The following is a 17,501-nucleotide window of genomic DNA, read 5'->3' as shown; positions in this document are numbered from 1 at the left end:
GGCAAGTTAAATGCTGTTATTATTTCCAAATTCAGTTTGGGAACTGAACAATTAAAATTAAAGTAGGTGGAACATTTGCATGGGGTATTAAATGCTTTATTTATAATGAGATTTAATTAATAATTTACAAATACTCTGGTAAAAATCTAAATGTAAAACATTTCTTTCTAGTCATAATTTGCTTTGCAGGGCACTCTTTGGAACATTATTAAGAATTATTCTTTCAGTTTTAAAACACAAAATGAAAATATATGACTTTTCCAAATGGCACAAAATCTTCTGATTTACTTCTTAAATGTACTTAATGTTCTTATTTTGCAATGGATTTCCAGAAACATAAGTCTTTAGCAATCCTTTTTAGGTAGTTTTATAACTTGGGGCCACATTTCCAAAGAGTTTTTTTTTTTTTAATTTTTTTTATGTGAGATTCAACAGAAAAATATACAGACCTTGAGACAAGAAATTTTGTTGTTGTTGTTTTTAAATAGCTAAAGCCAGTTTTAAATTGTTTATATGTGTCAAAGTTAATTCAATCTAATACAATATATGGCATTTAATAATTTAATGAGTTAAGCATTTTGAATATTATATTTATAATATATGATAAATGTAATACTATATAAAAATAAAGTATATAATATATATTCTATACATAACATAATGTGTTAAAATAACACTCTGCAATAGATCCTTTTTAATATAATTATTGGCAGGCAATGCAATTTCCATTGTGTGGTCTAGTTTCTGAGTTCCTGAAGCTGATTTTCTGACCCAAAACAAAAATAAAAACAAAAGCAAAAAAACCACCCCATTTCCCTCTGCTAACTGATATTGAGGTAAATTAGGACTCAAGTGGAGGATTCTATTCTCAATAGTATAGCTGTTTAATTTGAATACCTTGAAATTCTAGAGATTCTGAGGACCCATGAAGATTATATCAAATTTTGAAACTCATGTTGCCAACTGAGTGAGAAGCCATCATGAAATAACATTTAATTTTTGTTGCTAAACTACCCGGGTTTTATATAATAAACTATACATTAAAAAAAAAAAAACTTTAAATATCTGATGAGTCCTCTGAATGCTATTTTTTAATGACAGCTGAATACTCTGAGGAGAAAGTACATTAAATCCCCATCTTTGTCTTAACATTTTATATGTAATATGTAAATATTATCATCTACATTAAGAATATACAAATATAGAAATTAAGGGTAATACAAAGATTAAACACAATTTTTTAAAGTGTTATTATTATAAGTGGTTATTATTATATTCACAGTTATGTGTACCATCACTACAGTCAATTTTAGTAATTTTTTTTCGCCTTACCGCATGTGGGATCTTAGTTCTCAGACCAGGGATGGAACCCAGGCCCCCTACAGTGGAAGCACAGAGCCTTACCCACTGGACCACCAGGGAAGTCCCCAATTCTAGTCAAACATAATTTTAAATTTCCTAATCATGAAGACTACATGGGGACTTCCCTGGTGGTCCAGAGGTTAAGACTCCGCGCTCCCAATGCAGGGGGCCCGGGTTCAATTCCTGATCAGGGAACTAGATCCCACATGCCACAACTAAGAACCAGCATGCCAGCAACTAAAGATCCCGCACACTGCAACAAACATACTGCATGCGGTAACGAAGATCCCGCGTGCCTCAGCTAAGACCCGACGTAGCCAAATAAATAAATATTTTTTAAAAAGGACTACATGCCATCATTAGTTAATATATCAGATTTATATACTCTTAGGGTAAGGTTTATTGTACTAACAGTGGGTCCAATCCATAATTTGATCTTTTTTTTTTTTTGGTTGACTTTTTTTCATGGTTAGATCATTGTAATTTACCTGGTAATGTTGCTGATGAAGAGTTCATAACTTATTTTCTTCTTGTTTGCTTGTTCATGCATATCACTATTAGCAGCTTCTTTGTAAAAAACCTTTTTAAGGCACTTACCCACTTCACGAATTTTAGTTTAGTAAAACTAGTAGATAATAAATTCCAAGAACCAAGTACATATGAAGTACAATCTGTAGCAATCCACTGAAAAGTCCCTTTGTTCTCCCCTTTGGAGGGCAGAACTCCCACTTTCCCCTCAGGATACCTTAGTTACCAACAATTCTATGTGATCACTTGGTAGCCACCAAATAAGGGAAAACCTCACTGTCTGTCTGTACGTTAAACATTAGCAAAATTGAATTCATTTTTATTAAACATGAAAATAAATATGTTTAAATTTCTTCTCTTCTCACATCAATGCATAGTCTCACACATCCCATGAGTTGTGTGTATCCCATTTGGGGGACCACCATGTTAGAAAATGTCTGTCTATTCTCTGATACCTAAATTTTTAAAAAGAAAAATGACAAATATGATCAGTGATAGGAAAGAGAAAGAGAAGAATGAAGGGTAAGACTCAATTTATTTCTACTGGAATAGTTTTATCTAGTCCCTAACCAAGTAAGCCTTGCCAACGTCCTCTCTCTCCAAACTTAAACAAATTTATGTTAATATGTAGACTGACTGTGTTAAAACCCAATGTAAAGTACCTTCCTTTTCACAGTATCATTAAGGTCTATATTTGATTGAAGCAGCGAGTGGATGATTGTTAATACATCCTATTGTGCAAGTTCTGCTTGTCTCTGCTGCTTCCATCAGGTCCATAATCCTACAACCCCTTCTTTTCCTTTTTTATTTTCTTCTAATTTGTTTCTTCCATCATATTAATTGTCCAATTGGATAAATTCTTATTCTTTCCATGGTTTTGTCTTTGTACACATTTTCTATGCCAATTTGTCCCTCCAAAGTCCTCATGTTACTTTAAAAAAATGTCTAAATCTGTTTCATTAGGTGTATCAAAACAGAGTTCCCTTCAAAGTACAAGTATACAGTAAAATGACTGTATTCATTATTTTTTCATAAAATATTACATGCCACATTTTAGATTGTTAAAAACCCTACTGTTTACTTCAAGCGTAATTAGAAAGTAGCGCTGAGAAAAGATCCAAAACGATAATTTTATGGCATCTTATAGTAGTTATCAGATACAAATGATAGGTAACATAATTTAGTGGTAACTATGGGCTGTGGAGTCCAACCTGGATTCAAATCTAACTCTAGAACTTACTAGCTATGCCATCTTAGGTTTTGTTACTTTACTATGAACTTGGCCAACATACAGAAAAGGGCTAATAACCCTTTTAATAATCATCTACAGTGCTTATTCATGAGGCTAGCAGACACATAATTAGCATTATTCTCAAATGTACTTTGGTCATTTTAAGAACGAGTATCACATTTAATTGGCTCTAGTTCAAATAATGGCAACAGCTAAGATGACAGTCGTTTGTATGCTTTGCAACTCCTAAGGTATTCAGGCAATAATTTTCAAACTAAAATATAAAGAAAACTTTACTTCTTGCTTCCAGCAAATATTATGATGGATAAGAAAAATCAATTCTAAGATTTGAGAACAAAACTACTGTTATTCTCTACTATTAATGTATCAAGCACTGCACTTTCCATCTTTTCGCTACCTAACCCAGCAAATGAATTTACAATTAACCAGAGATTCAATTTCTTTAATATATATATGGCTATTCAGGTTATTTACTTCTTTAGTGAGCTTTGGTAGTTTGTCTCATAAGGATGTAGTCAATTTCATCAAAGTTTATTTGCATAACGTTGCCAATAAATATTATTGTTTCATTGTTGTTTTAATGTCTCTAAGGGATCTGTAGTGATGTCTCTTCTTTCATTACTAGTATTCCTAACTTGTGTCTTTCTTCTCATCAGTCTAGCTAGAGATCAATCTTATTAGCTGCATGCCACAAATTTTGCTATTTGTGTTTTCATTTTATTCAGTTAAAGATATTTTCTAATATACCTAGACTTTTTTGAGCAGGGGCTATTTACAAGTGTGCTGTCCAATTTCCAAATATTTGTAGATTTTTCAGATGTTATTTTTAGTCTAATTTCTTCATGGTCTAAGAATATACTTTGTGTTGTTTCAATCCTCTTAAATATAGTTTTATGGCCCAGAATATAGTCTGTTGTGGTAAATGTTCCATGTTCATTTGAAAAGAATGCTCTACTGAGCATGCGCTCTAGAGCCCACGAGCCACAACTACTGAAGCCTGCGTGCCACAACTACTGAAGCCCACGTGCCTAGAGCCTGTGCTCCACAACAAGAGAAGCCACCGCAGTGAGAAGCCCGTGCACTGCAACGAAGAGTAGCCCCCACTCTCTGCAACTAGAGAAAGCCCACGCACAGCAACGAAGACCCAATGCAGCCAAAAATAAATAAATTTATTTAAAAAAAAATTCTGGGGACTTCCTTGGTGGTCCAGCCTTCCAATGCAGGGGATGCAGGTTCAATCCCTGGTCAGGGAACTAAAGATCCCACATGCCGCGGGGCAACTAAGTCCGTGTGCCGCAACTACTGAGCCTGTGTGCTCTAGAGCCTGTGCACCACAACTAGAGAGCCCGTGTGCCACAACTACTGAGCCCGCACACTCTGGAGTCCAAACACCACAACTAGAGAGAAGCCCACGCACCGCAAGGAAAGATTCCGCGTGCTGCAATGAAGATCCTACGTGCTGCAACTAAGACCTGACGCAGCCAAATAAATACATACATAAATAAATATTGTTAAAAATATTTTAAAAATTAAAAATAAAAATCTGGGGACTTCTTTGGTGGTCCAGTTGTTAAGACTCCGTGCTTCCATGGCAGGGGGCACGGATTCAATCCCTGATCAGGAAACTAAGATCCCACATGCCACAAGGTGCAGCCAAAAAAAAAAAAAAATCTGTTACAGTACACCTATGTTCATAGCAGTATTATTCACAACAGCTAAAATGTGGAAGCAACCCAAGTGTCCATCAATGAATGAATGGATAAGCAAAATGTGGTATGTACATAAAATGGAATATTATTCAGCCTTAAAAAGGAAATTCTGACCCATGCAACACAGATGAACCTTGAGGACATTATGCGAAATGAAATAAGCCAGTCACGAAAAGACAGATTCTGAATGATTCTACTTATTTGAGGTACTTAGAGTAGTCAAAAATCACAGAGACAGAAAGTAGAATGATGGTTGCCAGAGGCTAAGGGGAAGGCAGAATGAGGGGTTATTAATTAATGGGCATAGACTTTCAGTTTTAAAAGATGAAAAGAGTTATGGAGACGGATGGTGGTGATGGTAGCACAACATTATTAATATATTTAATGTCACTGACTGTTCACTTAAAAACAAGATGGCAAATTTTATCACAATTTTAAAAATTGAAACAAAAACAAAACTATTAGAACATATCCATTTGTTCAAATATATGCTGGCTGCCTGCTATTTGCAGAATGTATTGCTTCCAGTCCTCAACTCCCCAAGTATTCCAAACCAAATCTGATATGGCTGGAGACACTTTTTTTTTTTAAAGAATGACAAAGCAGACTGGTACATGTTCTCTTACTTTATTAAATCTTACTAGTATTCTTTAAGGAACAAACACACAGATGAGTAGGCTACAGTGAAGAAATCTTCTTTTTGTAAGAGAGTTAAGAAGACATTAAAAGATAATTCCAGGTATTATCTTCAGTGGTGCTTCTTATCTTTTTTCTGGGACTCCAGGTAATATTCAGCCCCTACAGCTACCACAAATGCAGCAAATCCCCATCTGAATCCTTTTAATAATGCACCAACAAAGGAAACATTATTTGCAAAGCCACCCATGTATCTCCAAGCTTCATTGCTAGAGGAAAAAAAAGGGGAAAATTATATTCACATATGACTTACATACATTCATTGAGTAAAATATATTTGATTTCATCTTTCTAACAGACTTAAATGCAACCTTATATAAGATAATCTAAGTGGATCACAATAGGAATCTTTCTTTGGCATAAGATAATTAGATCTATATGCCCACATTTCGTACATGAAATACAAGAAAAAAATACTTGATGATTTCATATTTCACAGTCATAGTACTCAGGATTTTACAGAATTCTCAAATGCAAGGCTCACCTTGGCCTATCCATCACAGGTCAGTTGTGTAGCTTTGCTCATACTAGTCATTACAGCTTCATAGAAAGAGGAAGTTAAGAGACCAGGGTATTAATCTTTGCTCTGCCATACTAGATACACAACTTGGGCTCGGCAAGTTACTTAACCTGTTGGGGTCTGTTTCTTCTACTCAATAATGATTACTATTTACCTTATAGCATTATTATAAAGATTAAACAGAGTAATGTATGATGTATTTTGGCACAAAGAGTATGTAACACTCGATAATACTATTACTATTCAAGAGGATCATTGATTTTCCCTGTCATAGAAGCCGGAACTTTAGTAGACTAATTTCGTGCTCTGGCAATCATTCTTTTGAGTATCCTGAACAGAGAAGGAAACAAATCAGAGCGCTCTAGTGAAAAAAAGTCTTCTCTAGCAGGTAAGGATAAATGAGTGGAAAAAATCATGTTTTAAAGAACAAAACCCACTTAACTCTAAAAATCTGACTTATGAAAGCTAATCAAATCTAATTTAAGACACCAAAACCAGACAAAGACATTAGAAGAAAACTACAGATTAATATTCCTCATGAACATAGATGTAAATATTCTTAACAAAATTTTAGAAAATTGAATCCAGCAATATTTAAAAGGATAACATATCACGATGAAGTAGAGTTTACCTCAAAAGAATGCAAGATTGGTATAACATCTGAAAATCAATAAAATTAACTCACCATATTAACAGAATAAAAAAAGAGGTGAGCATCTTAATAGATGTAGAGAAAGCATTTAACAAAATTCAACACCTATTAGTAACAATAACAATAATAATAGTAACTCATAGTAACCCAGGAATAGAAGAGAAATTCCTCAACTTGATGAAAGGTATCTCTGAACATCCCACAACTAACATTACACTTAATGATGAAAGACTGAATGCTTTCCCCATTAGTAATAAAGCTAGGATGTTCAAATACACCACTTTTATTCAACATTATACTAGTAGTGTTAGCCCATGCAATAATGCAAGAAAAAGAAATTAAAAGGTTATAGATCAAAAAAAAATAACGTCTTTGTAGACGAAATGATCTTCTATGAAGTAAATTCTAAGGAATCTGTAAGAAACATCTGCTAGAACTAAAAAGTGAATTTAACAAGGTAACAAGATACAAATTCAATATATAAAAAGCAATTATATTTTTATATATTAGCAATGAACAATTGGAAATTGAAGTTTAAAAATACTGTTTACAATAGCATAAAAAATATGGAATAAGTCAGGATAAATTGAACAAAATATGTACAAGACTGTATGAACACTGCTGAGAAAATTAAAGAGGATCTAAACTGTCCATGGACTGGAAGACAATATTGTTAAGACAGCAGTTATCCTCAATTGAGCTAAAGATTCAAGGTGATCCCAATTAAATTCCAAGCAGGCTTTTTATAGAAACTGAAAAGCTCATTCTAAAATTTAAATATAAATACAAGAACTTGGACTAGCTAAAACAATTTTTTTTAAAAGTTGGACATCTTATTTTATACTACCTGATTTGAAGACAGTGTGGTATTGACATAAAATAGATATATTGATCAGGGTAACAGAAAAGAATCCAGAAATAGACTGTACAGATATTGTCAACTGACTTTTGACAATGGTGTCAAAGTCAATTAATGGGGAAAGACAGTCTTTTAATATATGGTGCTAGAACAACTGGAGGTCCATATGCAAAAACATTAACCTTCATCCTTACCTCATATGACATAAAAATTAACTCAAATGGATCATATACCTCAATGTAAGAAAGAACACTATAAAAGCTTCCAGAAGAAGATTAGGAGAAAATCTTAGGATGCAAAAAGCACAAACCATAAAAGAAAAAAATGCTAAATTGGGACTTCAGCAAAATTTAAAACTCTTTGAAAGACATCATTAAGAAAATGAAAAGAGGGACTTCCGTGGTGACACAGCGGTTAAGAATCTGCCTGCCAATGCAGGGGACATGGGTTCAATCCCTGGTCCAGGAAGATCCCACATGCCGCAGAGCAAGTAAGCCTGTGCACCACAACTACTGAGCCTGTGCTCTAGAGCCTGCAAGCCACAACTGTTGAGCCTGTGTGCCACAACTACTGAAGCCTGCGCGCCTAGAGCCTGTGCTGTGCAACAAGAGAAGCCACCGAAATGAGAAGCCTGTGCACCGCAATGAAGAGTAGCCCCTGCTCGCCGCAATTAGAGAAAGACTGCGCGCAGCAACAAAGACCCAACGCAGCCAAAAATAAACAAACAAACAAACAAATAAATAAATTTATTTAAAAAAAGAAAATGAAAAACATCTGCAAAACTTTTATCTGATAAAGGACTTATATTAAAAATATATAGACAACTCTTATAATTCAATAAAAGACAAACACTCTGATAAATAGAATGGGCAAAAGATCTGAATAAACATTGCACCAAAGAAAATATACAAATGACAAATAAGCATATGAAAAGATTCTCGTGATCTTCATTCTTCATGGAAATGCAAATTAAAACCCAAAGAGATATTACTATTACATTCACTAGAATGGCTAAAATTAAAAGGCTGATAATACCAAGTACCAACATGCATTGTTGGTGGGAATGCAAAATGGTACAGCCACTTTGTATAACAGTTTGGCAGTTTTTTATTTAAAAAAATACACTTTTCAAATGATTCAGAAATCCCACTGTTAGATATTTACCCAAGAGAAATGCAAGCATATGTTCACACAGACTTGTACTTGAATGTTTAAAGCAACTTTGCTCATAATAGCCAAAAACTGGAAACAAGCCAGATGGCCATCAACTGGTGAACAGTAAACAAAATGAGGTATATGCATACAATGGAGTAGTACTCAGCAATAAAAAAGGAAGGAACTATGGATATAAGTTAACAATGAACATAAGTCTCAAAAGCACTATGATAAGTGAAAGTGGCCAGAACAAAAGACTACAGACTGTATGATTCTAATTGAAAAAGCAGATCAAGGGTTGCCAGGAACCAGGCGTAGGATAGCACTGAGTGCAAAGGATCATCAGGGAACTTTTTGGTATTCTAGGAATATTCTGCACCATGATTGTGGTGGTAGTCACGTAACTGCACACGTAACTGCACATATCTGTCAAAATTCATGGAATGATACACTTAAAGTGGGATGAATTTTACTGTATATAAGTGGTATTTTAATAAAGCTGATTTTAAAACTTAAATGTAAAAGGCCACTTTCAATGATTTTTTAAAAAAGAGAATACATTGAAAAGGAACATAGATACTGCTTCTCTAGGATAAGTTCTATTTAAATTATTTAATTATTCTTACCGGCCCCATGGATCCCTTAGCCCTCGTGCAGCCAGCTTCTCCTGGACAGTTTCTAATGGTGTCCCTTCTATAGTCCATTGTTTATAATCTGGAAGTTCCATTTTACTATGACCATGTTCATGTCCATGTCCATGGGCCATGTCTACAGGAAAAGATTAATTTAAGGGAGAAATACATATATTGTAGATATCAAATACCCAAGTTTACTATTTATGTTTTAAGGTAAAACATTTAAAGCTAATGTTTTAAAAAGAAAGGCAATATAAATACTTGAAAATTCTAAGCCAAGAAATTTTATAAAACAGTGTCTCTTTACATAACTAGTACATGTTCACAGTTTGGAAATATACATATGCAAAATATAAAAAAGAAAAATAATCGGTAATCCCATCACTAAGAGATAACCATTTGCTGTTTGGTTTCTTTCTTCATTATAATAATAGCAAATATTTATCATGCCCTATGTGCCAGGTGCACTATGATAAAGTGCTTTAACTGTCTTGACTCCACATTATTCTTAAAACAACTCTTTGAACTTAAATTACTATTATTATCCCCATTTTATAGATGAAGACAATGAGGCTACAAGAAAGTAAGCAACTTTCTGAAGGTAACAAAAATAGTTAATGGTACAATTGGGTTTTGAACATTGCAGTTTCATTTCAGAGCCCTTGCTCCTAACTTTTAAGCAATACTGTTTCCTTCTTTTCAGTCTTTCGTAATGCATGAATATCTATAACAAAAATGTTGTACATACTGTTTTGTTACGTGCTTTCTTCAGATGATTCTTTAAAAATGCAGTATTACTGTGGTTAATACATATGGATCACATGAACTTTTTCTGTAAAAAGCCACATAGTAAATATTTTAGGCTTTGTTGGCCAAGAGGTAAAATCAAGGTTATTATGTAGGTACTTTATATAACAGGAGAGAAAACAAATTTCCATAAATATTTATTGATAAAATTCAAAATATAACAACTGAGTATAATTTTTTATAATACAAGTCTTCTGATGAAAAAATGCAATTCCTTTTTGGGGGGATAACATTTTGCTTAACTGGGTCTCAAAGTTTAGTGTTCCTTAGTATCAAATTGATTGCAAATGTTCATCTGTAAAAACCCTTCTTAACTCATTGGCCACATAAAAACAGGCAATGGGTTGAATTTGGCCAGCAGGCTGTAGTTTGCTAACTCTTTTTTTTTTTTAATAAATAAATGTATTTATTTATTTATTTTTGGCTGCATTGGGTCTTCATTGTTGTGCACGGGCTTTCTCTAGTTGTGGGGAGCGAGGGCTACTCTTCGTCGCAGTGCGTGGGCTTCTCACTGCAGTGGCTTCTCTTTTTGCAGAGCACAGGCTCTAGGTGCATGGGCTTCAGTAGCTGTGGCTCGCGGGCTCTAGAGCGCAGGCTCAGTAGTTGTGGCTCACAGGCTTAACTGCTCCGCAGCATGTGGGATCTTCCTGGACCAGGGCTCGAACCCACGTTCCCTGCATTAGCGGGCGGATTCTTAACCACTGCGTCACCAGGGAAGTCCCTAGTTTGCTAACTCTTGATGTAGATCAACAGAGACTTTTTTTTTTTAATTTTTATTGAAATATAGTTGAGCTACAATGTTGTGTTAGTTTCATGTGTACAGCAAACTGATTCAGATAATACATATATTAAGTATAAGTATTCTTTTTTTTCTAACATTCTCTTCCGTTAACAGAGTCCTTAGGACCCCTTTTTAATCGATAAATTTGCTTTAATAAAGTATGTCCCCAATGGGTATATAAATATTTCAGTTTTCTAGTGTTACTTTTATAGATAATACAAAAATAAACTTGAGCTCAGTCCCCAGTTATATTGCTATGAATTTCGAATTAACAGGGTATGAATTAACAATGCTATACTGTAATTTGTATAAGGTTAGCAGTAGCAATTCTATAATCACTGCTTTCCAGAAATAAAACCAAACCAAATGATTATTACCATTTTGTCTGCATTTATAACTATAAACAAGTCCAATAATAAGGCAGGATTCTTACACTGAATTTTAGAAGACAGAGGTAATTATTAGATAGTGTATACTAAAGACACATTATGTGAAGTGCTCATTTCATTAAACAATAGTTCCCAGAATATGGGGGACAAAACTGTACATAGTAATTTTGACAAATTAGCCAACACTTAATATTTTTATTTATAGACATGTTAAGATATCAAAAAACATTATGTTGATGATTTTCACATTTAGAAGAGAATAAAAATGAATACCTACCAAACACAAGTTAAAACTACAACATTCACAACTTTGAATGAAACATTTAATCCATTATTTCATTATTATTTGGTGGATTCAATAATATAAAGGAAACAAATTATGGTTTCAGATTTCAGTCTGACTTTTGAGATTCAATACCTTATCACAAAAGAAAGACTTCTAGAAGCATTTAATTATAATGATAAAGTGTTGGCTTCTTCTAACTATGTTTTCCAAAAAATATTTTTTAAATAATGTTTCATTCCAAAAATCTTTAGATTACAAGAAAACCCTTATTTTGGCAAATGTCAATTCTAGAACATTAAACATACTTGAGTATCAATGTACTTGGAAGAGAATACAAAACAAAGGTCAAAAATTTTTGACTAAATAGCTTGATTTTGAAAATGAAAATTGAAATATTACCATGTTATGAAGGCTATCTCAAAGTTACAATACTACTATGCTCAAAATATTAAGTAATTTGGAAGATATATCTTTGAAAAAAAAAAAAACCATGAAAGTATACCTATACTCATTTCTCCTAAACAAATTTCCGTTAATAAATTCAATGTATTTTCTCTTCTATCTAATTAAAATATTTCAGTAAGAGTCCCTTCATAGGCATTTACTAAATATTTTAATGACTTTTCAAGAAGAACAAAAAGTTGAACAACACTATTTTTAGGGAAGCTTCATTTTCTCTTAAAAATTATTTCTACTTCAGAATAGCCATAAATCAAACAATGATATCCTGATCACTTGAAGGAAGAGTTTGGAATCCTACTGAAGTGCACTTTGGTTCTGTACAGATCTGGCATCAAACCCTGAATGCACCATTAATAGCTATAAAATCCTGTGCAAATCATTTAAATCTTGCTCAACTTCAGTTTCTTCATATAACATGAGGTTAAAACCTACCTTGCAAGACTGTGAAAATTGGGGAAAACACATCGTGATGATGTGCCTTCCACTGTCACACCCAGGTGGTAAGAATGTGATTTAACAAAACCACTGCAAAAAACTGCTTGGTATGACCTAGAAAAGTTAAACGTTTGAATATCTTACGGCCTAGCAATTCTAGTCATAGGTACTGTATATATACTCTAGATCTGCACTGTCCAATACAGTAGCCACTAGCTCCCTAAATGTGGCCTATGCAACTGGGGAACTAAAAATTTTTATTTAATTTTAATTAATTTAAATTTCAAAACGGATTTTCAAACCAGTTATTGGAAAATTTTTAAGTGTGTTTGGTACAAACTGGGCATGCAAAGCTGCTTTATCAACTGTAAATTTTATGAAATATAAATGCAGATCAAGTGTTTGCATTTATGAAAACAGCGTATTCTGTAAAACACATCACTTTTGAAGACAGCATGAAGAAAATGTAAAATATTTCATTACTAACTTTTAATACTGATGACACCTTAAAATGATAATATTTTGAATATATAAACTCGGTTAGATAAAATACATTATTAAAATTAATTTTATGTTTCTTTTTACCTTTTTAATATGGCTACTAGAAAATTTTAAATAACATATGCGGTTTGTATTACATTTGCACTAGACAGCACTGCTCTAGAGAAACTCTTGCATCTGTATAACAGATATATTTTATAATCAACAGGCAAATGGATAAGGACTTCCCTGGTGGCGCAGTGGTTAAGAATCTGCCTGCCAGTGCAGGGGACACGGGTTCGAGCCCTGGTCCAGGAAGATCCCACATGCCACGCAACCACGCCCGTGCACCACAACTAATGAGCCTGCGCTTTAGAGTCCGCAAGCCACAACTACTGGAGCCTGCGTGCTGCAACTACTGAAGCCCACGCACCTAGAGCCCACGCTCCACAATAAGGGAAGCCACCATGATGAGAAGCCCACACACCGCAACAAAGAGTAGCCCCGGCTCGCCACAACTGGAGAAAGCCCGCGTGCAGCAACGAGGACACAACGCAGCCAAAAAAAAAAAAAAAAAGAATGCAAGAGAATCAGGTGGAAAAACTGTTAAAATAAAAATTCAACAAAAATGCCAAACACACGATGAAAAAAAAAAGAATCTCTGTAGCCATATTATTTATGCTAGCCCCAAACTGTAAACAACTCAAATGTCCAACTATGGAATGGATTAATTATGGAATATTACACGATAAAAACAACATGCAAAAGTATGAATGAATTTCACAAACATAAGAATGAGCAAGGGGTGAGTCAGAAAAAAATACACACTTTGAATCCCATTTATATAAATGGAAAAACCTAACAATTCATTTTCTAGGAAAAAAATTTAAGTGAAACAAGTAAATGATTATTACAAGTTAGGATGCTGGTTACCTCTTGCTGGAGGAGATGGAATCACACAAACTCATTCAGGGAGCTTCTAAGGCAGTGTTTTTCAACGTATTGTAATTACTGTACCCCAAAAGCTCTTCTTAAGATCTTTTTTTCCCCCTAATCATGTTCTCACCCTACCCCTCCACATGCAAATTTAATACCACAGTTTATGTACTATGGCTCTTTGGAGGGCCACAAATTATTGTATTATCTAAGGGTTTTTTTGCCCTCTCACCCCCACCCAACAAGAACCAGTTTTTACCTCCTTAAAAGGCAATCACCTCTGTTGAGAATGCATATTTAAGTTTTTGGCAATGCTTTATTTCCTAACCTGAGGAGTGGTGATCAAGTGTTTGCTTAATTATAATTCTTAAAAATGTACTTACGTTTTATACCGCCTTCTGTTACGTATACTTCACAATAAAAACTAAAATTAGATAAAGTGACTTAAATCGTGCCAAGGACTCAACAAGAGGTGACTATTTCCCTTTCAGAGCTTTTCAAACAAGAACAGCAAGGAAATAAGTTCAACAAGGAAAGAGCATGTAATCATGAATTTTTTTTCACCTCCTTCTATCTACCTATGTTTGGAGTGAACCTACAAGTTCAAGTTTGGTGGATATTAACCTCCACAAACGAGAGCTGGCTCTAGTACAGGAACAGTGTTGGCGTACTTTCCCTGAGAAGGAAATAAAAGGGTCATGCCGCTTACACTATATGTAATTTCACAGTTTACCGAAGACTTTGAAGTATATATTCCAATTTCTCCTCATTTAAAAAATTGTACCATAAGAACATTACAAAATAAAAGACAAATTAACTGCTTTCCCCTTTAGTGTCCCTTCCAGTCCCTGTATCCGCGTATATGCAATTTAATAGTAATCACACTAAAAATTGATGTGATTTTGTACCCTTTTAACATTGTGTCATAAACTTTAATACCAGAAAAATCTTATTTAAAACTGTACTATACGTGCTCGTGAGGCAGGCATTACAAGTATTCCTATTTTACAAATTTTCGATTTGAGTGTGGTTGTGCCTTCATTCGACTCAAAGGTAAACCAAAAAACACGGGGCGGGGGGTGCTGCGGGTGACACAGAAGGAAAAAAAGCATCTGGAGTTAACAACCACAGTGATCCTCACAGCATCCTTCTACAACCACCCCTCACTACCCCAGGACTTCATAGTTCTCTCCTGCTAGTTCTTCGATCTCCTTCCCTCTTGAGCTACTCATTCTCATCATCCTTCTCTATTTAGTCTCTCCTTTTCGACAATCCCCGGAGTAGAGTCTCATTCTCATTCCCGATCAAGAGATCTACCACCAGCTCCCCTATTTACCTGACAACAATCTGACCTCTCAGGACACTCAAGATTCAACCCGCCAGCCGGAGGCAACCGGAAACGGAAGTTGTCACGTCGAGTACCTTACGGCAGGAAAGCAGAGGAGAAATTTAACATTCTGGTCCTGGGTCACAGATTCCTGGACCAGGTGGAGGTGACATGAAGGAGGCTGGAAGTGGACATTTTCCCCGCACATCTGTGCATCCGGAGTCTGACCGAGGTAAGAGAAACTGTGGAAGACAGACGGCGGGGTAGAGGCGACGTGGTCCTTGCTCGGAGACCGGAATCTTTAGACTCTGCACAGGGGGAGGGCCGCGGGCATACTGCTGCCAATCAGCGGTGCTGTTGTTGGAGCGTGGAATCACCCAATGGGAGGGCCGGTTGTTTCGCTGCAGTTGGCAGGCTGCTGCGGGAGGCGGTGGCGGTAAGAAGCCGGAGGCAGAGGGGTGACAGGTAGGCGGCGGCGCTGTCTCTGGGGGACGCGGAGTGCCAGATAGGAGGGATATTCTTCTTCTCCGGCTACAAGAACTATAGAGGGGATCTGCCGAGGGTGGTCTGGGAAGGCGGTAGCCGGAGTGTTGGGTGTTGGTGGTTTCGGAACCTCTAGGAGACTAGCTAGCAGCTTGGGAGGGTCGTGAGAAGGCAGCCGAGGCGGGTGGAGGCTGAGCCCTGCGGGGCGACGTAGGGGCCTCAGGCGTGGGGGGCTGCGGTGGCGCCGGCGGAGACGGGAGAGAGGCCGGAGCAAGACGGCGTCGTGAGGGCTGGAAGAATTCCTTGTACGGAGCTCCGAGAGAGAAGAGGACGCGCGGCATTGCAGGCACCTGAGAGAAATCCTAGGGCTTGCTTCTTCTTAGGGCCGTTTCTCAGGGTGGGAACGGAGGAAGCGGAGAAGAAAGATATTTATTGGCGGCCAGATCCTTGACACTCTTCGTAGCTGTATATTATGTAATCCTTGGCCGTTATTTACCGAAACAACCAGGTTGCCCCTCCTGGAAGAGGAGGTCTTGCAACCCCTTGATGTGTGAGGATAGTTTTTTCGTTGGTTTGACTGTTTTGTACCCCGGCAGGCTCTGTGGGCGAAGAAGCATGAAGGATAGAGTAGTCACGAAGAGCTTATCCCAAATATGGACTTGGGTTGAGAGATGTGTTAGTCTGAGATGAGCGTGGCCAGGTTCACGTTTTGTAGTTCGTGAATTTATTTGTTTTGAGGGTCAAGGCTGACTACAAATCTTTTTTTTTTTTCTTTTAATCTTCAGGAAAGTGGAGACCCTCAAAAATCTATAGTAGGAGGTAAGTGCAAGTTGGAAAATGACTAGAAAATTAGTTGGTAGATTTTACTCCCTAAATATTGTGGATGTTAGAGACTGTGAAAATTAGGTGGTGGTCTGATTTTGGTGGGGGGAGAGTCGTCTTTTTAGGTAATTTGCTCTATGAGTCTGAGAAACCAGTTTGAATTATTTATTTCTTAGGTTTAAAAAGTATGTTCTCTGAACCTCTCCGGTAGAGGTAAAATGTATTTAAAGACATAATTAATTGTAGATTATCATGTTTTTTCTAAGTTTTTATAATTCATTATTTGTACAGTGAAATACAGAATTAAAATAGGAATTCCATTCAGTGTGTATTATGGAATGACAGACTACATTAAAAACTTGATTTTATAACTCACTGGAAAGCAGTTTTAAAGGAAGTGTTATAAACTTCTAAAATGTGAGCTGATTGAAATGTTGCCTTTAGCTTAGAAGATAAAGACTCATGTAGTATTTATTAGCAAGTGTATCATTTTCCTGAGCTTATTTTAATACTGCATGTCAAAAAAACTTTCTAAAATGTGATTTTTTTTCTATTATTGATCATTTATATTAGTGTATCCCAGAAACTAAATTGAAAAAAGTTTTTTTCCCACATGTCATTTGGTAAAGAGAGCTGGATCATTAGAGTTTGTTCTGAAATGTTTAGCATACTGAGATATTTATCAGTGTTTCAGATAAAAATTTTGATACTTGGTGTTTCATTCTTGGTCGTTTTATCTTTGGGCAAGAATAGTACTCTCAGTCCAAAGAACAGTTCTGCTTCTGTTTTAGGTGCAGTTCTGTAGTGTGAGTACCTGTGAACAAACCTCGTGTTTTCATGCAGGGTATATGTGTCTCTGTGTGTGTATGTATGTGTTTCTTCTTATTATGTAACCAGCCTACTAGAGTTGTCTTAGAGAACTAAT

The 17,501-nt window shown here is 35.7% G+C and overlaps 2 protein-coding genes across 9 annotated transcripts in view; one reads left to right on the top strand and one right to left on the bottom strand.

Annotated features, from left to right (window-relative positions):
* Nucleotides 1–5,462: 5,462 nt before the first annotated feature.
* On the bottom strand, nucleotides 5,463–15,549 carry NDUFB3 (NADH:ubiquinone oxidoreductase subunit B3). Of its 3 annotated transcripts, none has more exons than XM_036858944.1 (4): nucleotides 15,281–15,541; nucleotides 10,117–10,200; nucleotides 9,360–9,501; nucleotides 5,465–5,756 (listed from the first exon to the last, which is right to left on the bottom strand). In XM_036858944.1, exons 3-4 carry the CDS (start codon nucleotides 9,497–9,499, stop codon nucleotides 5,600–5,602), a joined length of 297 nt encoding a protein of 98 aa, XP_036714839.1. In that variant the 5' UTR covers nucleotides 9,500–9,501; nucleotides 10,117–10,200; nucleotides 15,281–15,541; the 3' UTR covers nucleotides 5,465–5,599. The 3 variants fall into 3 exon arrangements, with proteins under 3 accessions (XP_036714841.1, XP_036714839.1, XP_036714840.1); XM_036858945.1 differs by lacking the exon at nucleotides 15,281–15,541 and adding an exon at nucleotides 13,942–13,963; XM_036858946.1 differs by lacking the exon at nucleotides 10,117–10,200 and having other exon boundaries at nucleotides 5,463–5,756; nucleotides 15,281–15,549.
* Nucleotides 15,550–15,676: 127 nt separating this feature from the next.
* FAM126B (family with sequence similarity 126 member B) overlaps nucleotides 15,677–17,501 on the top strand; it is a 77,542-nt gene continuing 75,717 nt past the window's right edge. For 4 of the 6 annotated variants that reach the window (XM_036857849.1, XM_036857845.1, XM_036857846.1 and 1 more), the window contains exons 1-2: nucleotides 15,682–15,736; nucleotides 16,540–16,573. The gene's annotated coding sequence lies outside the window, so the exon portion shown is untranslated. Of the gene's footprint in view, nucleotides 15,737–16,539; nucleotides 16,574–17,501 lie in introns of all 6 variants that reach the window. The other 2 variants (XM_036857843.1, XM_036857847.1) reach the window with 2 other exon arrangements.

Source organism: Balaenoptera musculus, chromosome 7 (assembly GCF_009873245.2).
Source record: "Balaenoptera musculus isolate JJ_BM4_2016_0621 chromosome 7, mBalMus1.pri.v3, whole genome shotgun sequence".
NCBI lineage: Eukaryota > Metazoa > Chordata > Mammalia > Artiodactyla > Balaenopteridae > Balaenoptera > Balaenoptera musculus.
The sequence above is the reverse complement of the archived record's forward strand: the minus strand, read 5'-3'. Positions and strand labels throughout refer to the sequence as shown.